Here is a 24,197-nt window from a genome sequence, read left to right as displayed (position 1 = left end):
CAGACTTGTCCAATATTACACTTTTCACAATAACAGGGCTGGGATCCATTTATTCATTCAATAAGTGTGCTGTTAAGACCTTCTGTGAGAGAGTCACTGTATTCAGGGGCCTCTATTAAGCAGGACCTTTCAAGGAGAGAAAAAGAGAAAGAACAGGAAAGAGAAAGGAGAGAGAGAAGGGGAAAGAAAGAAATAGAGTGAGAGATAGGAGAGGGGGAGAGAGGGAGGAAGCAGAGAGAAAAGGAGAGACAGAGGAGAGAGGGAGGGAGGGAGAGAGAAACAGAGGGAGAGAGAGACAGAGATAGGGAGAGAAAGGGAGGAAGGGAGATAGAGAGAGGAAGGGGGGAGAGAGGGAGACTTTATTAGTACTCTAGCCTCCTGGGAATTGGTAGCATATGCCCTTTCACCCACGGACCTCACGTGACCCTGATTTTGCTTCCTCCAACAGAAAAGCGCTTTTCCCGCCGTTCCAAAGCAGGCGACATCATGGTCAAGAATCCTGTGGTTCGATCCAAGAGTTATAACAACCCGCTGCTCACCCCCGTGGCGGAGTATGAGACAGAAGGGCTGGCAGCCAACGGCACGGGCATCCGCAGACACTCTGTCTCTGAAATGACGTCCTGTCCCGAGACCCAGGACTATTCTGACGTTGATGGTGGCTCCAAGGTCTCCATGATGGCCCCCAAATCGTCCCTGGCTGCAGAGGCTGAACGTTGTAATGCCAAGGTCCATCAGGTGGGGCAGCCACCACTGTACCACCAGTGCAGTGAGCCCAGCCCAACCTTTAAGCTGTCCAGAGACCCAGCCTCAGTCTCAGCCCCTTCCTCCAGCCCAGAGAACTTAGTAGATCAAATTTTGGAATCCATTGATTCTGACTCTGAAGGGATTTTCATAAACTTTGACCGAGGACGCTCTAAGGCAACAGGATATGGTGTGGATGGGAGCAGACAGAGCGTTGTGTGACCATCCTCCACCAGGAGGACAACCTGGGCTATGTCTCAGGCCCTGAATGTATATGTCAAAGGTGGCCTAGTACAATGGAGGGCGCCCTGGACTGGGGAACGAGAGGCCTGGGTTGGAGTCCCTGCTCTATCATTGCTGGCCCTGCAGCCCTGGGCAGATCACCTTTTCTGAGCCTCATTCTCCTCATCTGTTAAATAGGGGAAATAATCCCTGCCCTGCTGACCTCCCACAGTGGCCATGAGGATCCCATGAGATAATAACATGTGTGGAGGCACTTTGTAGCTAATGGGGTGTGTGTGTGTATGTGTGTGTGTGTGTGTGTGTGTGTGTGTGTGTGTGTATGCGTATAAGAGAGAGAAAGAGAGAGAGAGTGAGAGAGATTAAGAGCCGTTGCTTGGGTATATTTTTTCACTCTCTGGTTTCTTCATACCCCTCTCATCAGATTTCTTGCCACCTGAACAGGGCTTCTCCAGAGGAGGGTCTCTCCAAGTGGATGTATCTTGGTGCCCCTTCCCATGTCCCTGGGGCCCTTCAACCTTCTGTGTCCTTGGGAGCCATTTTCTACATCCTCAATCACCAAACATTTTTTAAGTGTTTGCCCTGACCTTTGTAGAGCTACAAATGAACAGTCTTTGTCCTGATGTGAGCCTACGCTCTACCAAAGGGATATGACATATCTATAGACAACTAATAAGCTATCGCACACACACACACACACACACACGGATTTTCAAGCAGAAGGACACTTGGTCCAACCACAGGCAGGCACCAGGTCAGTGGCCAGCCTCACTCTCAGCCCAGACTCATCCCCAGCAAAGAGGAAAGTACCAAGGCTGGCCCCAAAACATATGACGTCCAGCAAAAGTTGGACACACACACACATACCTCCTCCCTTAGTCCCCTCCCAGGGGTCAGCATTCCGAAAAAGATTCCAGTGACAACATCATACTAGGGAAGCCTCTCAAGGGGGCAGCCACACCAAGCCTGTGTCCAGCACCTTCTGTGAGTCAGGGTCATTTCTTCAAAGTGCCCCAAAGCTCATGGGCATGACCAGTCTGTTGCCATGGACAGTAACAGCCAACCTTTCCCCCTCATCCCCCACCAAACAAGTGACCTCCATAAGCTAGGGCTGCTGGCCCTCTCTCCTGTAGACCCTGACCATTGGTCACAATGCTGGCAGCCAGGATCCTCCCACCCCATCAACAGTGATAACAGACCAAGAATTGGGAGGCTGGTCTCCTCTCCCCTCTGTTGCTGATTCTGTGACTGGGAACCTAGTCAAAGAAAGGCACTGCTCTGGGCTTCTCTTCTTCTCTCCCTGCCTCTTTCCAGGCTCCCTAAGATGCAAGTTGGCAAAGAGGAAGGAACATTCCCCGAGGCTGTCTCTGTGGAGCAGGCCCATGTCTGGCCAAGAACAGCACACAGGCTTAGACTCAGCAGGAGTTTACCTGGCCCCACCCTCCTACCCCCCCATCCAGGACTAAGGTAGTTTGTAAAATGGGGGGTGGGGAATAGCATCTGGAGCCTTGCCTTCCCTCCTGCTCTCTGGGGCCTTGGACATCAGTTCTCTTTCCCCCTCATTGGTCCAAGCCCCTGACAACCCCTGGAAATTTAAAGTCCATGAATATCAGACAATGTTGTGTGTGTGCACTTGTGCTGAAATCCTGCCTGTAGATTCAATTCTCTGTGGTTCATTTTCACCAGCATTTACTGGCCCCTCTGGGCAGAGCATTGGAGGGAGCCAGAGGTGGCAGACATCCTATTTGACGAATATAGATGTCCCCAGACATGGTGATCTCTGCTAGGAAATGAGCATCTCCGGAAAAAGCTCAAACAATGACCTTAGAGACCCCTCCCTTGTTAGCTGGAAAATTTCAGAAAGCCTTGAATAACACGGCAGGGTACACAGCAGAGGTTTAATAAATACTTAATAAGTAAATGATGGACTGAACTATCAGTATGGACTGGACTTTGGATCAAGGGAAGGATTTGTCCGATGATCACTAGGTCTAGGCTAGGCACCCAAACAAAGCAAAGTCCTGCCTTCAGGATGCTTCCATTCTCCTACAGAGTTGGAGGAAGACTACACTTCCCAGGTGAGTGAGTGTACATCATTTCCAGAGGTGGAATGCCCTAGCACCTGGTGAGGTCAATCTCTACCCAGGCGCAGATCTCTTCCCATTCTGGGCACTTCTTGTTCTTGCTTTCCCATAAGCCCAGCCTCCTGGAGACCTTCCCTGGGTGGTGAAGTGTGTAGCTGTCCTTGGTTATCCATCTATGGTTCCTTACGCTTTGGAAATGACCAGTTCATCTCCTCCAGACTCATCCCTCCTGGCGATGTGTTCTCAGCCCTTCTCATACAGTGCCTGGAAATTTGTTGTAACCCCTGGTGTCCACTGTGGGCCTCTCCACTGACTTCTGGGTCCCCTGTAATTTGGTGTTCCAAGGTACACAGCCTTCCCATTTCACTAGGAGAGTATAAATATTATAAAGATGAATTGTTGAATGATGAAACAATTCAGGTCATTAAAAAAATCAGTCCCATTTCCCAAATGGGATCCAACTCACTCCCTTCATTCCCACACCTGGCCCATCATCTGCCTGCTGGGCCTATCCTGCACTGATAGGTCACCTTCCAGGGTCCTCCCTCCAGCTGTATGGCCTCACATGGGCAATGGGTATTATTCATCCATTTAGTTTTCCACATGTGGATTGTTAGCCCAGGCTTCTTTTGAGCAGCCCTGGGTCTTGATAAGGAGGTCCTATTGTCTTCTGAAGATTGATGTCATTTTCAAACAAATAGCAACTTGAGGGCCACCATCTCTGGTCACCTTCCCCTGAATTCCCTTACTGTACACTATAGGTGCATAATTAATGCTGAAGAATGAATGAATAACAAAGTGTTGTGGAAAGAAAGCTGGATTTGGAGTCAGAAGATTGGTGTCCTTGAGTTTAACATTTCTCTTCCAAGGGATTCAGGCTTCCCACCTCTAAAATGAGGGGCACATTCTGAATGGTCTCCTGACCAGCTCTAACCTGCATGATGCTAAATTTTTCTGTGGGTGCCTGAGGGACAGATACTGTTGATAAACATGCTTCCTTTCCTACCCGCCCTAGCTCTTGGCAGAGAATGAGACACCTCTTACTTCTCTCTAGGGAGATCAGATGTCTCCTTCACTGGCAGCGTGTCCATACCCCTCTCTTCTTTTTCCTGGTTGCTGAGAACAGGTGAAATATCTATGCCTAGTATCTGGCCCTGGAGGCGAGAAGGAATGTGTCCTGGAATGTGACCAGGTGAGATCTGGAATTGGGGGAGACTTTGGAGATCATTAACCTCTTGAGGAGGGGTTGTGTCTGAGACCCTGGCTCTCACCCTTGTTCTGTGTGATCTTGAGGAAATGTCACCCTCTTTGAGCCTCAGTTTCCTTTTTTGTACAATGAGGACTAGTCTCTGAGAACTAGGCTCTAAGGTCCCCTCCAGGCATGACCCTCAAAATTGAACCTTCTCCTTTCATAGATGAAGAAACTGGACCCAGAGAGGGAAAAGGGCTAGTCCAGGGTCATCACACACCACATGACACACCTTTTGACCTGTGTTTTCCCCCTCCCCGCACTGACTCCTCATTGATTACTGGTCATTCTGTGTATGATTGTATTATGTTTGTTTGTGAGGAGTCCTTGGGACCTACAGGGAGGAAGCAGATTACTGAACTGGAGTCAAGAACCTAGGGGCTGAATCTTGTCTATAAAACATAGGTACTGGTTGTGTCACAGAACCTCCCTACGCCTCAGTTTTCTCATCTGTAAAATAAGGATCAATAATCCCCAGAGTGTGAAGAAATGCTTTTGTACCTCTTAAATAGAGGCATCATCATCATCATCATCATCAGTTCTCCTTTAGAAACAAAATGTAAGAAGATGTTGGTAAAGGTTCAGAAATGGGTGTCCAGGCTTGGTGGGGAAACCTGGATCAGACCAAGGGCATCGGCAGAGCCCTTTGGAATGGAAACCTCTTAGGAGAAAATAGAAGCAGAGAGCTGCAAGGGACCCCCAAAACTGACTGTCTAGTCTGCCATTTTACAGATGAGGAGACTGAGGTTTGAGGGATTCACCTAATATCACATGAGAAGGAAATAGAAGAGCGCCCCTACTCCCGCCATTCTCTACCTCCAAATCCATCCTGCTGTGATGAGTAAGGAGCAGGGCCATAATTCAAACCCAGATCCAGAGTCTAAAATCAGTTCCCTTGCCCTGATGTCATGATACCCCTCTAGTCAAGAGCAGAGATCACAGACCATAAGCACCACTGTTGGGAGGACTTGGCGGGGGGGATAGGTAGAGTGTTATGAAAAGAGAGAAATCAGAGGAAGGTGGACAAGTTCTGAGCCCAGCAGCAAAACCATGGGAGATCAGGTACCCACAAGACTGAGAGAATGGGGGAGCCCTTCTGGTCTTAAGTGTGTGAGCCATGGAGCCCCATTTCTTGATACTTAGAAATTTGTTCTTAGATGTAGATAAAAATGGTGACCAATTCTCATGTTAGTTAGGAGGCCTTTAGTCCTCCAAGTGCCTAAAGGTTAGGGGTGATGAGAAAAAGGCTTTGTCTTTGTCCAGGGGTCCTGTGGTGAGGGGAGCTAGTTGTAGGGAGACAGGCTTGGACTCAAAGGGAGAGGATACATCCTCATGAGGACAGATATACAGAAGCAAAAGGCCTCATGGAGCTCTTCCTTCTCTTTCTCCATGAAGCAACAGCTGCAGCTTAGTAGAAGAGGGGCGTCTGAGGAAGGACAACTGCTCAGATGTGATTTGGGCCAGAAGGTCCCTGAAATCTCTCTCTGATCCTACCATCTTGTGATTCTTTGACCTGGGACTTGTCCCTGAACTCTGGATGAAGTCTGTCCATCTAGACTTAGCTGATGATATACAAGACAAATGAGATATCCTCAATGCTTTTCTGGACACTATGCCTACTTTTCAAGGAGGGCTCTCATTCCTTAGAAGCTGGTGATAACCACCCTTGAGTGGCTGAGAACATAAAATGAGATAAAGTGGCAACAGTTCTGTGAAGGTATCATTTTACCATTGTCCCTATTTTGTGTAGGATGAAACCAAAGGGCAGGAACTTCTAGATGACTTAAGGATGGGTGTTTACATGGCTAGCAAGTAGTGCTGGAAAGAGAGCCAGCCCCAGGACCAAGAAGACGTGTTCAAATCCTGCTCCTTTGACACATATAGGCCATGTTGCTCAGCCTCTCAGTGCAATAGACCAGCATTTCTCAAAGTGTGGTCACAGAAGCTCTGGGGCTTCCTAAAATGTTTGAGGGGATTTATGAGGTCATATTATTTTCATAATGATACTAATGACTTGATTTTTAATATGGCATATATTGATAGATATACTTACAGATATATTCCTTTTAGGGTATTTTCAATAACTTTTAAGAGTGCTACAGGGTTGGAGCAGTTAGATGGTGCAATAGATAGATCAGTGGCCCTAGAGTCAGGAGGATCTGAGTTCAAATCCAGCCTCAGACCTGTACTAGCTGTGTGACCCTGGGCAGGTCGTTTAACCTTGGTTGCCTAAAAAAATAAAAGGAGGAAGAGAGGACTATGGGGTTCTGAGGCTAAAAAGTTTGAAACTGTTGCTCTGGATGACTGTCTAAGACTATGAATAGCAAACAAAGTACAAATTTGTATTGACAGAGGGAGTTATCTCATCCAAGGAGTTCCCCACAGGGAAATCAGAGATCCATTCCCTAACCCCTCTCCCATGAACACAACCCTATGAGTAGACTCAGCTCCCCCTCCCCTGTCTGTCTCCCCCTCCCCTTCCTTTTCCTCTCCAAAGGAAGATAAATTTGGATGGCCAAAAGATGCCCAGGTGACTTGGGTTTTACTGACTAGTTTCATCTCCCCTCCCCTTGCCTTCCCTTCCCTTCCCTTCCCTGAACCTTGAGCCCACTGTACTCTAAAGCTCAGACACCACAGGGCCCCTGCCACCTGCCACCTGCCTAAAGGCTCCCTTCTGGACCCTCCTGGCTTTAGAGTGATTTATCAGTAGTAACTGTTGCTGTTTCCCTCCCAGCCTAATATCTTTCTTTTTTTTGGCCTCATTAAAGGGGCCACTCCCTCCCTGACTACTTCTTAAAGAGGTCTATTCAATGAATAGGCATTATCTCACCCTAAGTGAGTAGTGCATAGACCTTGACCTAAAGGGGCCAAGGTCTCCCAGTGTATCCTGGGTCATCTCCAGTCATCCTGAGGAACATCAGATCACTGGATTCAGATAGCTCTGGAGGAGAAGTGAGGCTGGTGACCTTGCACAGTCCTCCCTCACTCAGGACAAAGTCAGGTGCAAGTCATGTCATCATTTCTCTGATGGCATGGTCTTCGATGAACACAATAACAACAAGTAGTGCTGGTGAACCTAGGACTCCTCTCCTCTGCCACTGCACCCCTCCCCACAGTCAGGCCCTTATCACCTGCAATGGCCTGCTTGGGGGAGGTCTGCCTGCCTCAGGTCTTCCCCTACTCCAATCCACCCTCCACTCAGCTGTCAGATATTCCTAAAACATAGCTCTGGTCACATCACCCCTCCCCCATTCAATAAGACCCTGTGACCCCCTAGTTCTTTCAGGATAAAAGAGGACTCTCTGTTCGGTGTTCAAAGCCCTCCATACCCCCTTTTCCCACCTTTCCAGTCTCCAGCCCAATCTCCTCCAAGCACTCTGCAATCCAGGAACTCTGGCCTCTTTGCTGTTCCCCTCCTAGCTCTGGGTATTTTTCTGCCCCCCTAGAGTGGGGAGGTTCTCCCAGCCTGTCCTCCCCCATCTTAGTGCCTTTCTCCTAAAACTACCCTCAGTTTAGATTAAGTTGATTTACTCAATATCACAAAGATAGTGAGTGGTAGCATCAGGATTTGAACCCAGGTCCTCTGACTCCAAATCCAGGAAATTTTTCAGGTTAAATGCCAGGAGCAAAACACAGGTCTGTACACAATGTTTATAGATCTGACCAAGGCCTTTGACACTGTTAGTCGTGAGGGCTTATGGAAAATTATGTCAAAATTTGGTTGCCTGGCGAAGTTCATCAATATTGTACGTCAATTTCATGATGGCATGTTTGCCCGGGTTCTGGATAGCAGACAATGCTCTCGTGCCTTTCCAGTCACCAGTGGAGTGAACCAGGACTGTGTGTTTGCTCCCATGCTTTTTAGCATGATATTTTCAGCCATGTTGTCAAATGTTTTCAATGAGGATGAACACGGCATCAAGGTCAACTACCATACTGATGGTAAATTCTTTGATCTGAAAAGGCTATAAGCCAACACCAAAGTGGAGGAAGTGTTGGTGCATGATTTTCTGTTTGCAGATGATTGTCCACTCAGTGCAGCCTCTGAAACAGAGATGCAACAAAGTATGGATCAATTCTCTGCTACCTGTGCTAATTTTGGCTTAAAAATCAATACCAAGAGAACACAGGTGCTCCATCACCTGTGGTCATCACCACATTATCCATACATGGAACCATTGGTTATAGCAAATGAAGAAGTTTTGAATGCTGTGGATCAGTTCACTTACCTTGGTAGTGTACTTTCCAGGGATGTACACATTGACGATGAGGTTGATGCAAACATTGCCAGAACTAGCTCAGTGTTTGGGAGGCTCTGAAGAAAAGTATGGGAAAGAAAAGGTATTAGACTGACTACCAGACTGAAGGTCTACAGAGCCTTTGTGCTGACCTCATTGTTATATGCCTGTGAAACATGGACAGCCTACCAGCGCCATGCCAGGAAACTGAATCACTTCCATTTGAACTGTCTTAGGAAGATTCTGAGTATCACCTGGCAGGATAACGTACCAGACACTGAAGTCCTTGCTTGAGCTGAACTGCCAAGCATTCAAACTATGATTCAGAGAGCACAGCTCTGATGGGCTGACCACATTGTTCAAATGCAAAATGTACACTTGCCAAAAAGACTATTTTATGGAGAACTTGCATGGGGCAGGCAATCACACGGTAGTCAGAAGAAGTGATATAAGGATACTTTCAAGGTCTCTCAAGAACTTTGGAACTGATTGTGTGACATGGGAAACGCTGGCACAGGACTGCTCAGCATAGTGTGCCCATGTCAGAAAGGGTACTGTGCTCTATGAGCAAAGCAGAATTGAATAGTACAAAGGACACGTAGGATGTGCCAATTTAAAGAATCCAGCCCAAATATTCACACAGACTATTTGTGCCCAATCTGTGGTACAGCATTCCAAGCTCATATTGGTCTGATCATCCACAGTCATTTACGTTGAAAATTGACTTTTTCATGGTGATGTCATTTTGGTCCTCTTTGAGAATGAAGGATAACAACCAAACCTTCGATTTATCCTGTTTATATCACCGGGCATGGAGTAAGAAAGAAGCACCTTCCTGAGTTCAGATTCAGCCACAGACACTTTATAGACGCTGGGCAGGTCACGTCACCCTGTTTGCCTTAGTTTTCTCATCTGTGAAATGAGCTGGAGAAGGAAATGGCAGAGCACTCCAGCATCTTTGCCAAGAAAACTCCAAATGGGGTCATGCACAGTAGGTTATGACCGAAAACACCGAATAATATCTTGTTTGTATGCAGTGATTTACCTCTTCTTTCCTGCCCCCCTCACTAGACTGTGATCCCCTTGAGGGCAGACACTGGTGTTTTTTGTTTGTTTGTTTGTTTGTGATTTGTTTTGTTTTGACTTTCTCTGTATCCCCAAATGCTTAGCAGTTTTTGCCTATAGTAGGCACTTAATAAATGCTTGACTAATTGAGACGGGACCCTGGCAGGGTTTCTCATCTGAAGCAGCCAGAGGAAGAAGAAGATGGAAGAGACTCATCTGACCCAAGGGGGGCCCCAGGCCGAAATCAGAGGCCCAGTGAAGTTGGGTGGGTGGACACCTCCAGGCCTCTTTGTGGCCAGAGCTGTGGTAGGGCTGCCTTCTCTTTGCAGAGACTTGGAGGCCCGGGGTGCCCAAAGCCGCCTAGGCAAGGAGGGGTGGAGCTGGTATTGGAATGAAGGTCAAGGCTGAAGAATGGGGGGGCAGGGCAGATGAGGTGACCTGAGCTTCCCTGGCTCCTCCTCTGCCCTTCTCTTCATTTTGCCTTCTAAACCAACCCCTGCAAATGAAAATCTGAGAAAGGAAGAAAACCCTAGCTTGTAGCCCAAATTTTTGGCTCCTCCCTTTTCCTGTTCCTTGTCTTCAACACAATCATTGAAATGTTGTTATTAACCTGTAATTATCTCACCACTTAGAGTCTTACCAGAACTTGTAACCAAAATGACTTTCAGAGGAGAAACTGAGCAAATTGTTCTTTCAAGGGGGACTGATTTAATTTGGATAAAATGATGTTTTCATAGCACGGAAAATGTCAAGCCTGACTAAGGCTATCAGGTTCCAAGTTGGAAGGGCCCTTAAAGCATGGAATACCAGAGCTGGATGGGACTGAAGACACATCTAACCCAAGGCCCTTATTGAACAGGGACTGCTTTGATGCAAACCCTGGCACCCATTCCCAGAAGGCAGCATGGTACACCGATGACCTGGGCTGTGATCCCATCTCTACGCTTACAGTGTCACCTGTATTTCTTCTCCTGTTACTTCATCTTATGGGCCTGTTTCCTTAACCATAGGATGACTGGGTTGGTCCCCACAGCTCTGAAAGCCTGGGCATTGTGGTATACTAGCCAGCACATCGGTCTTGTGGGTTGACAATCAGCAAATGCTGATTTGGGTGCCTGCCTTGGCACCTCCTAGGGCAAAGTGCAGTACCTGAAGACTAGAAGCTCCTACTTAAGAGCCTTGTAATTGGGAAAGGCAGGATGGGAGAGCACACTTTTATTCCCAGAGATTCTCATTTCCTTAAACCTTGCCATACTTCTGGGATGCACGATCTCTTCAGTGTGTGGGGGTAGGGCAGGAGGGCATGGGGGTCCTCCCTCCCTCCTTTGTATCCTCACTTTCATGTGTAGTGACCAGGACAACTCCTCACCCCTCTGGAGCTGCTTACTTGGCTGGCCTGATTTCTGCCCCAGTGCCACCCAAAGCATTTCCGTCTTGGTGGGACCAGCCAGGGTGTCTTGGAATAATCTTCAAAAACCCAGGTGCCCTCCCACCATTGACAGGAACTTCATTTGACCGATCTCAAACACTTGTTAAGTGACTACTGCATTCAGATCAGGGCACTGAGCTGGGAAGAAGAATGGAATGTTTTCATTCAGAAGGATCCGTGGACCTCAGCATCAATATACCTTGAACTGAGAAGTGCAGAGGAGAAAACAGGTGTGGTCAGGAAGTCTGGGCAGGCTTCCTGGAGGAAAAGACTTGAGCAGAAAAATGTCTACCAATCCCTCTCACAGAAGGCATTAGACAGGATTAACTTGGTCTTCTTCCTCCCCTCTGTGTGGGATGGCTCAGGTCCCTACATAAATCAATTACTCAGAGGCCTCTCAAAGTGATGACAGAAAAGAGATTTATTCAATTCTCGAGAAGCGGGGCTAACCTGTAGGAGTAGGAAAGCCGAAGACAAAGAAAAGGCAGTGATTTGTATAGACCCTAACGCAAGTCCCTCCTCCCCCACTGACCATTATCCTCATCAGCTGAGAATATGATCTTACATTCTAGACATGAAATCTAACCAATCCCTTTTGAAATGAAGACATTGAAGAATTAGGTAAACTTTATCCAATCATTGAGACCCTAATGTACTACACAGTTTTATATCCTTATATGGAATTATTCTATTCTAAAAATATAGTAACCTTGAGCCCCTCAGTTTTACCTCACCCCTGGGAGAAGAATTACAACCTGAGAAGTCTTCACTAAACCTATCCCACTCACCTCCTTCCCACATCCCCTGTGCTGAGGCTGGGGGATAGGCCTGAGATGCCCCAGGAAGGACAGGACTTGTGTTGGCCCGATGCAGGCAGTGTCCCAAGTCGAGGAATCCTGGCGCTGTTTCCCTTTAGTGGTCTTTTAATCCCTGGGGACTAGCCAGGATCATGTACGTACTAGATGATTAATAAATGTTTTCCCTACTGGCAGAGATGTTGGCCTCCCCCCCCCCCCCCCCCCCCCCGCCCCAGACCACTGTATTCCTCTTTCAGCATAGGGTTGGGGAGCACGGTCCCAGGGGACCATAGGGCCCCTTCCCCTGGGATAGTAGCCCGAGTTGGGGATCTCTAAGGTCAAGCGTATCAGGACCAGAGAGTTCAGCCCTAGAGCTGTGGGCCTGGGCAGGCGGGGCGAGCGGGGATGGAGAAGGGGGAGGAGGGAAACCTGAGATCTCGGGGAGCGTAACCGAGTCCGGCCTTATCTCCCAGAGCCGGCGGAATGTGCGCGCTGGCCGGACACAGAGTCACCTCCTGGGTCTGACCCTCCTTCGGTCCCGGCCCCGCCCACCTCCCAGGGGCCGCTGGAGCAGGTGAGGAGCCCCCAGGAGGGCAGGGTACAGAGAGACCGAGACCTAGAGGAAGAAGCAGCCCCGCCCTGTGGGGGCTCCACTCCTGTCTCGCCTCTCTCCCGGCCCCGTTCCCCTAGCATTCCTCTCCCCTCGTCGACTCCCTTCTCTCACACCCCCTGCTCCTCCCCTCTCCTACACCACTCCTCTCCCTCCCCTTCCCTTCTTCAATCCCTCCCGATCCAGCCCCTCCCCCTCTCAAACTTTCACTCCACCCAATCCACCTCCCCTTCCAATCACTACCCCACCCCCCGAACCAGGAAATGGGCTCCGGGGCCCGCCCCTCCCCCATCCTCTGATCAGCTCGCTCTCCAGGGCCTTAGGGAAGGACAGAGGAGGGGCGTCGCACCTCTGGTCAGCCAGGTAAGCGAGCCACACTCCTCAGTTCCTGGCCCGTAGGACATGCGAGGCTGACCCGGGGTTCCTGCGGGAAGGCCAGGTGAGTCAAAACTGGTAGGGGAATCTAGAGCACTTGTTGCCTCAGTCAGGAATGGGAGGTAGGTCAAGGACTAGAAAGTTGTTATCGAGGAGGGGCCGCTCCACTGTGGTCCCCTGGCTGGGGGCCCTGTCATTTGTCCCCGCTCCTACCACACACTGCCCACCCCCACCCCCTACCCTCTCTCCAAAGAGCAGTTCTGGGTTGGGGGGGCGCCTTCCCGCCTCTTCCCACTTGGGACTTTGGCGCGTATCTGTCCTTTCTGGGTTCCTAGACTCCAAGTCAGCTGGAAAGGACTTCCGCCTTTTTTCCCAAGGCGTCGGGGAGGGGGTGTGCAAAGGAACAGGCTGGGAGTCCGAGCATCCTGGAGGGTGCTTCAGGGGGCCGCAGACATCCTCCCATTCATTTTACAGTGGAGGAAACTGAGGCCATGAGAAAGAGTCTCACTAGTCCTTGGAGTCACCAGAAATAACCCCACTTCACGTGGTTTCACTTTTGCCTCCGGGTCCCTGGAGCTCTGGACAGCTCCCGGCACACCATAGGTGCCTAATAAAGTTTGTCAGGTCCATTAGCCCCTCCGAGCCTCACTGTTTAGCCCTGACATCAGGGCCCTGTAGGTTTTATGAGCCACCATCTACACAACCAGAAATCGAGGTTCAGAGAGGGGTCACTGACCCTCCGGTCTATAGCTAGTGACGAAGATTTGGGGAGAGGAGGCATGAAGCCCCAGCCTTCCTGAGTTTCTAGCAGGTGGTCGTCACTGGGTATTTTCTCCACAAGACAGATGCTAGAATAATGGGGGCCACATGGGACTGGGGAAGGAGTATCTGAACAGTTTGGATGGTAAAATGGCTCCCCTCACCTCCATCTTTAAAAGCGCTATTGCCCTTTGGGCTTCAATCCCACACACTTTCAGCCTTACCCTGAGCTTGTGTATTTCCCAACTTCCCATTCCAGCCTATCAGAGGAAGCTGGGAATAGGATGTGTCCAAGATAACTGGAATGCCAGTGGTACTGGGTTCTAGTCTCTGCTTGACCTTAGTAAATGCCAGAAACCTGTACATTAGATCAAGAAATCATCAGTTTTGGACAAACTGGGCTAGAAAAGACCACTGGGCCAGGAAATCAGGAGTCCTGAGTGTCAGCCCTGGCACACCCCTGGCAACCTGGGCAACAATCAGCACCAGCAGCATTTCCATAGAGCTTTAATGTTTCCAAAGCCCCAGGGTGTCCCGTCTCTCATTCTAGCCTTACCCTTCACTCAGTAGGAGCATCTCATCTCTATCCCTTATTACTCTGTAAAAATGGGAAGGTATGTGTCCCATTCACTCGCCTCCAGTTCCCATAACAAAAAAGCATCTGGTAGGGCTCACTGAGGAGGGAAAAGAGAATCTAGAAATTGAACCATAATGAACCAAGATAAAAATAGCTAGAATTATACACACACACACACACACACACACACACACACATATAAAGTGTTATTTTTTTTTTAATTCTAGACTTAACAAACAGCATATAAAATGAGCACTTCTGCATACAAAGCAAAGCAGGAAAAAAGGGTTGTACTGTAGATGAAACTATGAATCTCTGTTACTTTCCCATTTAAGTATGTAATTAACTCACCATATCACTTTCAAAACTGTTCTCCTGGTCTGTGTTCCCTTCCAGCTGTTTTCTTCTGTGCATATATGTGTGATTTAAAAATCTCTATGTTTACAGACTTGAGCATTCTGATATTCTCAGGCTTGCAGTGGTGGTGCAAGACTGTTCACCAGGTGTTCACTTAGTGGTGCTAGACTGTTCACCAAGGGATTTCTTTAAGGAGGGGACTGGTGTGTTCTGCTTTGTCCTCTGGTTCTAAAAAATTACCTTTTACCTTTTATGAGTTCTTGAAATATGGTATATAGGCTCTTGAAAAAAAAAATTAGTCATGACTTTCAGGTGGTCTAACAATTCTAAATATTTTTCTCCTCTATCTGTCACACCCTCACTTGGTCCAGCTCCTGGGGGTCCAACAGGAAGTGGCCTGCCATTTAGATGTGTTTCTCCCCTAGCACAGAGTTCAGTGACAGGTATATGATGAATTATAGTGAGGAGGAGTCTGGGGATGTGGGTTCCAATCCTACCTCAAACACTTCCTAGCTGTTCCTAGCTAGGTGATCTTGGGCAAGTCATGTTGTGCCTGAGCCTCAGTTTTACTATTTCTTGTCTCATGAAGTCATTTGCTTCTATGTGTTCAATCCTAATTTTCAAGGAGTTTGCCACAAGGTTGTATACATCTTATGACAGGCTGTTAATTCCCTTTCCAATTCATTCATCTTTAGCTCTCATTTCTTTTCCAATTTTTCCCCTGAGTGCTCTTATTTCATGGATAAGACACTTTTAACTCTCCTTCTGAACTCTTGCTTCATCTCTTCCAAGAATTCTAGTTAAGTCTGTGTCCAAGCTGTGTTTTTCTCTGAGGCTTTGCTTGTAGATGTTTTGGAGCCACCCTCTTCTTCTGGATTTGCATCTTGAGTGACTATAATAACCTTTTATGTCTTTTTGCCTTCTTCCAGCTTCCTGACTTTGGACTTCATGTTAAGGCTCCTCATACATCTTCAGGGAAGGTCTGGATTGGTCCTGTTACTGCTGTCTTGGGGTATTTGAACAGCTCAGGCTGGGGAGCGCATTTTACCAAAGAAGTTTGGTGGACTGATGCCTGATCCCTCCTCCCCCTGTCCCCATTTAAGCTCTGCAAGTTCCTGACCTAAGTTTGGGTCTGACAAACAGGTTCTGGGCTTGCAAGACTGAGAAAAGTTTCAGGAGACACTTCTGGACCATCAGCAAGCTGGCGGGTCTGCTGCTTCAGAGTGACAAAACTGCAGATTCCCATTTGGTATGGGATTCCTGCCCTGGTTCTTCCTCTGTGGGCTTCAGATTGGACTAGAAGCTGGAACAGAGATCCTGCTCTGCTGCTGCTGGCTTCTGAATGCACACTGCCTTAGGCCCTTCAGGCACTCCTTACCTAGGAGGGAAATGCTTCCCTTTGGTGTACATGTTTGAGTCTGTGGCCTGGCACTGGGGGGCACAGAGTGGCATATTGGCAGCTGGCACCATCTCTTGCCCTGGTGCACAGCTTCTCCCTGCACTGGAGGACTCCAGATGGCATGCTGCTGGCCAGACTCCACCCCCAGTGAATGCTGACCTCTCTATCTGTAGCCTGATGCCAGCTTGCTGAGCTGACAGCTCCAAATGTGCTGAGCAGATGTTTATCATTCTCTTCCTCTTGTGCCCAATACTGGTAAAAGCACTTGTTGAATGAATAAAGAAGTGAATGAATGAATTTCCCATTGCAATTTGTTGGTGTAGGTGTTGTTGTTTGGTCATGTCTGACTCTTAATGGCCCCATTTGAGGTTTTCTTGGCAAAAATACAAGAGCAGTTGGCTTCTCCAGCTCATTTTATAGATGAGGAAACAGGCGTAAGTGACTTGACCAGGGTTGCATAGCTAATAAATGTCTGAGGCCAGATCTGAACTTAGGTTCTCTTGACACCAGGCCTAGTGCTCTATTCATTGTGCTGCCTAGTTGCCTCTTGGTATCAGTGGGTGGAGAGAGAAGGAAATCGGGCTCATCTCTACATCATGAAATGTTCTCCATCTCCAGTTGATCTTCTCACAGAGGTCTGAGGTCAAAAGAGTTCCCTCCGTAGAGTGTTAGCAGTAATCCAAACTGTGCAGCATTGCTGTAGAGATTGTGTTATCTCTTTGGCACAAAGGAGGTGTCCATCAAGGGAACACCAACACCTTGAAGGCTATGACAAATGAGACCTGTTTCATCTAGCTTGTGAAGGGGTCCCCTGGAATGAGAACTGGGTAGTGTAGGCATCAGATAGACCTGGCCATATGGAAAACTTTCTCTTCTCCCTCATGGACCACTTTGGGTGGTCTAACCCCTGCCATATTCAGCTTCTGAGACAGTTTCAGGTTCTTTCTGAGGACATTTTAATCTGGTTGAAATAGTGGGTATCTGTTAGAGCTGGGACTCTGGGCAAATTACTTCCCTTCTCTGAGCCTCACTTTCCTCATCTGTAAAATGGGAGGGTGACCTTATATCCTTGCAGCTCTAGAACTTGGAATCTGGGTGGCCATTCCTGACAAGAAGAGACCAGGAATGGTTTTCAGGTGGGAATCATTTAAACCCTGCTATGGGACAGAAGGTCCTGCTCACCCACCTTTTTAGGATGGTCAAAGAAGGGTCATAGGGTCCTCCATCTAGTTGAAAGGGATCTTAGAGGACATTTACTCCAAGTCCTTCCTTTACAGGTGAGAAAATAGAGGCTCAGAGCAGAAAAGGGATTTGCCTAGTCATCCAGATAGCTGAGAGCACAGGGTTCTCCACTGTGGTATTGACATTGTGACATTGAGAACGGTTAAATAAATCAGTGGGCTTAGGGTCACTTGAATGATCTTTCCTTTGTTTTTGTTTTTTTCTCTATGTTTGTCCCCTTTGGGGATGAGAGAGTTTTGTCCAGACTCTTTTCTTCATCATGGGTTTCTGGCAGACCAATAATTCTTAAGTTTTCTCTCCTGGATCTATTTTCCAGGTCAGTTGTTTTTCCAATGAAATATTTTACATTTTCTTCTATCTTTTCATTCTTTAGATTTTGTTTGACTGATTCTTGCTGCCTCATTGAGTCATTAGTTTCTACTTGCCCAATTCTATCTTCATCGTATTGTTTTCTTCGGTTAACTTTTGCATCTCCTTTTCCATCTGACCAATTTTTCCCTTTAAGGAGCTATTTTCTCCATTTAATTTTTGTACTTCCTTTTCCATTCGACCAATTTTCCCAGTTAGGTTTTGTGTTTCCTTTTCCATTTGATCAATTTTCCCAATTAGGTTTTGGGTTTCCTTTTCCGTTTGATTAACTCTTCCTTTTAGGGAATTATTTTCTCCAGTTAATTTTTGAACTTCCTTTTCCATTTGTTCAATTTTCCTTTTCAAAGTGATGTTCTCATCAGTGAATTCTTTTTTCATAATTTTAAAATCATTGGCCAGTTTTTCTTCTATTTCCTTCTTCAGCTGTTCCTGGAAAGCTAGTTGTGCTTGCGAGAGGTTCATAGTCCCTTCTGAAGTTTCAGATGGAAGTACAGTCTCAGTTCTGACCTCTTTGGTGTTTGTGTTTTGGTCTTTATCCCCATAGAAAGATTCTATGGTTTTTTCACTTTTCGTCTGCTTTTTCCTATTCATGATGTTGGCTGAGTGTTGTAGCTTCTGGTTCTTTCAGTCAGAAGGTACGGAACTTTGTGTTGAGCTGATGTATGAAAAAGCTAAAAGCAGGTTTTTGTTTATTGTTTCCCAGATCAACCCTGGGGTTAGCTTGTTAAGTGTGTGGGAGGAGTGGTCTGGTCACAGGAGATCTCCTCAGCTGAACTGAGGCAAAGGCAAGCTCAGGGGGTGGTAATCCCAGCTTCTCTATTGTCTTCCCTTTTCCCCTGGAGGGCTGAGGCACGCCTAGATGCTAATGCATGTTCCCACCCCTCCTGGGGCTCGTCTCCGGGAGCTGAGGCTTGCCTGGGTCTCAGTGCAAATTTTCTCTGCCCTGGGTCCTCTGTCCTTCCGGATCACCTCCGCCACAGTAGAAAGAATCCCCTTTTGCTATTTTCCTAGCCTCTGCTGCTATGAGACTATTTGCCCCCTTCTGCTGTTCCCGCTGATCCAGGATTTTTCTGGGGAAATATTTTATGGTTCTTTCATGGACATCAGGGGGGAGGAGAGAGCATTTACTGATCACTCCGCCATCCTGGCTCCCAGAAGTTCAAGTAGGTGACCTACCGAAGTTTAGTCTTCAGGCTGAAGGTTTCAAGGGCTGCTGCGCTGATATCTAGTGCTCAGCGGCTCTCACTGGCTGGGTTTGGCTGGTCTCCTGCTCTGCTGGTTCCGCCAGCCACTCTCAGGCTTCTCAGGTCCCTTCTGCCCTGCTACGCTGACCGCACTGCGCTGTGCGCTGGGGGCTCACCCCCGCGGAACAGATCCTTCCCGTGGACCTTCCAGTCTAACCTGGGCTCCGAATCCGTCAAAGTCTGTCACCCACTGGATTCTGCACCTCCAAAGTTTGGTCAGATTCTCCTTTCAGAGGTATCCAGAGGAGTTTGTTCAGGAGCTTAGGTGAGTCGTTGCTTTCACTCCGCCATCTTGACTCCCCCTGTCCAGGATGAGAGAGTTTTAAAAGCCTTGTCTATGGCAGCAAGGTAAACCATAGAAAGAGCACTGGATTGGGAGATAGGGGACCTGGATTCAAATCTAGTTTGCTCCTTCCTATCTGGGTGATCTTAAGCTGGTCATTTCCCTTTCTGGTCCTTGGTTTTCTCCCCTGTAAAAGGAGGGGATTGGATTGGGCGATCCCCAAGGAATCTTCTTTCCAGTTCCAGACCTGGGATCCCTGGATGTTGTTAGACTACATTGGCCATGTGCTTCCTTTCTAGAACTCTGTGGTGAGAGGCAGTCTGGCAACCAGGAGGGACCCTTGAACTCCACTGCCAGCCTCCAAGCTGGCTTGGATCCTGCTGAAAACATGTCGGGGACTGACTTGGAAGCATTAGTAGAAATCGGTAAATGCCCCTGATTCCATTTCATTCAGTGTCCTGGAGATGTAGAGCCAATTACGTCACAGATGGATATAAGCACAAGAGACAGCAAGTCATTGCACTGTTTCTTCACCCCCTGAGTTCCCAAAGGGGAACCTGGGCGGGGGCACTGGGGCCAGAATTGTAGGAAGTAACCCTAATTTCTGGGCATGGCTCATTCCTCCCCAACAGGTAGGGAAAGCCTCCACTTCTCTGCCTATTTTAGAGATGAGGGAAACTGAACACCAGAGAAAGAAGCCGAAGGGTCACACAAAACACACTCAAATCCAGGTCTTCATCCTCCCAGGAGACTGCAGAAAGAGCCTAGTCACTAGAACTCAGCAAATTAAACAAACATTTAGGAGCCCCAGTTGTATGCTGAGCTGCAGGCTAAGCCCCTATCTTTGGGGGAGATAGATCTTGGACAAGACACAGCCCTTGGCCTCCTGGATGTCCAGTCCAGGGAGCACCTCTCCCATGGTCCAGGATGCTCCTGCCCTGGGCAACGGATGTAGAGATGTTCTAAAGCCTCTGAAATGGAAACCAGCGCTGCCTGCTGCTCGGTGTGCTTCACCAGGGACAGGGATGGGCTGACTGAATTTTGAGGTCACATTTTTGTTCCCATGATACATCACACTGCATGCAGGCTTGGCCTTCCCAGTTACTCCCATCTTTTCCATCCTCCTTCAAATAGGGCCCCAAGATAGAAGCAGTGGAAAGAGCTCAACTTTGGAGTCTGAGAACCAGGGTTCCCCTCTTTGTCTGGACCCTCTTACGGGGCTGTAGTAGAGAAAGTGCTCTGCAAACATTCATGTGGAAAGATTCCTGGGGTGAGGATGGTCATAGTGCCATCCTCTCCTGGTTTCCAGGGTGGGAGCCACCTGGCAGTGCTTCTGAGGCCGGGAGTGGGGCCTCCACTCCTCTGCCTACAGCCTGTGGACCTTGGAACTGGTAGCACCTCTTGCTGGGGAACGCTGCTTCCAGAACCTCTCCACCCTTCAAGGCTTAATTCTTGTTTCAGAATTACAGAAAGAAGAGAAAGAAGCCACTACATTAGGAGTGCCAACAATGTTGCTTGGGCCTGCCACAGCCTGTGAAGACTCAGCCCTTGGAATGGACCATCCATACTATGATGTGACCAGGCATGGAATCCTCCAGTTAGCAGGTATACGAGACTGTAGAGAGGCTGGAGGGTCCAGTACCCCTGTCTCCCAGGAGGGTCCGGTACCCCTGTCTCCCAGGAGGGTCCAGTTCTGTTTGTGGGTAGTCTTGGAATGAAGAGGTACAAAGTTAACAAATCTGTGAGTAAAAAATTAAGTTAATAGAAAGGCAATGTAGCAGTGTTCAGAGGCTGGCCTTAGTAGACTGTGTCTGATCCAGCCTGGTCCCATCCTGGCTATGTGAGGTCTTAGTACCCTGGGCAGCTTCCAGCTGACCTGTACCTGGGAAGAGTATGTGCCAGAAGCAGCTCCCTCACCCTCCCCACTACAGATTCCCTTCCCAGAATGTCTCCCTCGCACTTGCCCCCAGGGGTGCTGGTGGATCCTGGCTGGCTCTGCCATGCTGGGAGGTTTCTGAGGGTTGACCTCATAGGGCCCAAGGTCTGGCCTTGAGAAACATGAAGAGCATCCCTCCCCCCCCCCACCTCTCACTGGAGAATGAATTGGGTTGGGGCCCCAGTAAATCACTGTGTACCTTTGGAAGTGAGGATGGTTCACCGTCTGTGCTCTGGAAAAAGGGAGGCACCACCCTGACAGAGTCACAATCATAGATGCTTCAGGGGGATTGAGGGTCCCCTGACTTCCATAGGGACCAAGGGCCCAAATGTGGCCCTTGAAAAAATGAAAAAAGAGGACCAATCCAGCCAGCCTCCTCCCCATATACATTCATATCTCTAGTCCTTGCTGGATTCCCAGTCTATTAGCCACTTACTGAGAATAGGGAGCTTCAGCCTTCATCCTTGGATCCCAGAGCCTAGGATGGTCTTTGGCACTCAACAGGTGCTGATTAAATTCTTGACCTTTGCATTTTGGTGCTGGCTTTCAAAGCCCTCACCCCAAGGTCAGTTGGTTCCATTGGCAGAGAGCTTACGATCTGGTGTCATTTCTCTTCACACCCACCCCGTGGGAGCATGAGGGCATGGCTCATTATCTCCCTTTTCTAGATAAAGAAACTGAGGCTCAGTGAGGGGAAGGTATGGGGGTATGGTATGCTCTTACCAGCCCACTGACCTCTTCCTCCTTATTCTCTTTGAGAGACTCTTTCCTCCCCTCAGGGGCTGAAAGGAAAGGAAAGTCCTCCAGTTCTGGGATGTCAGGAATTGGGGCTGGTCCCAGTTTGGCCCCAGAGAGGGGCTAACTTTGCCAAGGTCAGGCAGGGTTCCAACCCAGATCCACTGCCCAGGTCTGAGGTGTGCTTAGCTCCCCTCAGGCACTTCGCTGCTCTGCCCTGACCCACAGATCTTCCTTTGGCTCTGCAGGGGATGACAACTGCTGATTGCCCCCCTCTCACGAGCTCAACCACAGCCGCCTCCTAGGGTAAACCTGCTGCCTCTGCCTTTCCTATCTCTTCCTTGAGAGGTCACTGTCCCTGACCTTACCCTGCCATTTCTGTGTAACACAGGGTTTAGTGAGCATTTATGAAGTACCTGCTGTGTATACCAAGGCCTGTCTGGGACCTGGTAGAAATAAGTCCCCAACAAGACCTTATCCTTGCCCTCATGGGCCTTACAGTGCAGGGAGACCTAGCACCCAGAACTCGTCAGTGTGCATACCAGCCTCTGCTTGGTCCCACAGACCTTGCCTGGGTCCTCCTGACTGACTGGGTTCTGCTCAGCCTTCTCTCTTGTGTCCTGAATGTCCCCCTGCTGCCAGGCTCCAATTGGGCAGGTGTGTCACCACCACAGCCCCTCAGTCCAGGAAGCCTTCTCAAATCTTTCCTGTTGGCAATGACCTTATCCCTCAGACTCCAGAACACTGAGATTGCCCTTGATAATGACGTTATCATGAAAGATTTTGTACCACAGTTACTAAGAAGGACTGGAGGCTGAGTGTTCACTGGGTACTGGGAATATTCCAGAAGGGATTCCTGTTCAGAAGGTCCTTTCCAGATCAGAAAGTCCATGAGCCTTCCTAGCCTAATTTCCCTAGTCTAATTTTCCCCTGACTTGTACCATGTGGGAGACTTTAATGGATTGTTGACCGAGGTTGACTAATTCACAACTCTCCCAACAATGCATGAGTATGCCTATCTTCCTATAAACCCTCCAACATGGACTACTCCAGGTTTTGTTTAGGGGTGGAGGTGGGGTAATCCTTTTCTAGGATTACTGAGTCTGTGCTTCAAGAAATAACATTTTCTCTGGGGGTGGGGGAGAGGCAAGGCTTTGTTCTTCTTTGATCAGAGGAATGGGAGAGAGGGAGAGTTTGGTCCAACCATTACGAAAGATTTCCTAACTGTTAGAGTTGTCTAGAGGGACCTGGCCCCACTCTGGGCCTCAGTTTCTTCATCTGCAGAATTAGGGAATTGGAATAGATGCCTCTGACACATCGTCCAGCTCCAACTCTGAATTCCTCATGGGCAGAGATCCTGGGTTTAAGTCCTGACCACCACTGACCATCTGTGTGACCTTGTCATTGAACCGCTTCAGGACATGTTTTTTTAACAAGGGCTCAGGCAGGGTAATTTGTAAGGACTCTGCCCATACTGATATCTTGGGTTCTAGATGCTCAGAAGCCTCATGGAAGTTTTCTCTACATCGTAGAGGCCTCTAGCCTCAGTACTGGGGTCTGCACACAGTAGGTGCTCAATAAATATGTGTGGAATTAAGTTGTCCTAGAAAGGACTGCTCTACTTGAGTTTTCTAATAGGTTCTTGATGCCTGATGAGAGGGAGCCCAATGCACGTGGCAGGGAGGGGAGGGAACATGGTGAGGGTTAGTTAGCAGAAGCTGATTTGAGTAATAACATCTCTCCTCGTTCCCTGGCCAGGTATCTGAAGTACACCCTTTACCAGTATGTGGAGAATGACTACACCATCATCTACTTCCACTATGGGCTGACAAGCTGTAACAAGCCATCTTTGAGTTGGCTTCAACACGCCTACAAAGAATTTGGCCAGAAGTATGCCTGGGGGCCGGCCTTGGAGGGCGAGGTGCAGGGGGAGGGGCATGGAGGGCCCTGCACCCAGGGAGTGTCTACCTTGCTGCTGCAGTCCCTGGTTGGGTGGAAGGGCCCTTCTTAGATGAAGAGGAAAGAAAAAAACTCCGAGTAGGGGGAGGGGAAACCAGGTGATGTGGGAAGCAGAGATTGAGCCCAATGGAATGAGCCCAGTTCCTCCTGGGACCACGCCTAGGGGTCAGTTTTGAGTCATTCTGAAAGCTAATGGAGGCACAGCTAATGGACAGACAAATGTGAATATGTCAAAGATCCAAGACAGGCAGTGTGGGCCCCTCTCGATGAGGCCACACCTTACCCCAAAGTCTTAGTGAACCACTGTGGCCCAAAGTGTCCATCCTCATGCTCTGGCAGTAGGGCTCTTTGCACTTAGGCGAAGTGGTCCTCAGATGCCAGGAACAACATGGGATAATGGATTTATAGCTAGGAGGCATCTCAGAGGCCTCCTAGCCCAAGCCCCTCATCTTACAGAAGAGGAAACTGAGGCTCATAGAAGGGTAAATGACTGAGCTGAGGTCATAAAG

The 24,197-nt window shown here is 48.6% G+C and overlaps 1 protein-coding gene and 1 long non-coding RNA gene across 2 annotated transcripts in view; both read left to right on the top strand.

The window, feature by feature from the left end:
• LOC140532119 (uncharacterized) overlaps nt 1-24,197 on the top strand; it is a 76,123-nt gene that overhangs the window by 22,747 nt on the left and 29,179 nt on the right. The window contains 5 exon segments of the mRNA XM_072650661.1: nt 449-959; nt 2,296-2,365; nt 4,192-4,257; nt 12,317-12,417; nt 23,488-23,619. Of these exon segments, the coding sequence (XP_072506762.1) occupies nt 449-959; nt 2,296-2,365; nt 4,192-4,257; nt 12,317-12,417; nt 23,488-23,619 (880 nt within the window).
• LOC140496627 (uncharacterized) lies at nt 12,426-16,217 on the top strand. The gene is made up of 2 exons (XR_011964352.1): nt 12,426-12,892; nt 15,451-16,217. It is a non-coding gene; the product is annotated as an uncharacterized lncRNA (long non-coding RNA).

Source organism: Notamacropus eugenii, chromosome 3, assembly GCF_028372415.1.
Source record: "Notamacropus eugenii isolate mMacEug1 chromosome 3, mMacEug1.pri_v2, whole genome shotgun sequence".
In the NCBI taxonomy this organism is placed as follows: domain Eukaryota; kingdom Metazoa; phylum Chordata; class Mammalia; order Diprotodontia; family Macropodidae; genus Notamacropus; species Notamacropus eugenii.
This window is presented reverse-complemented; position numbering and strand designations above follow the sequence as displayed.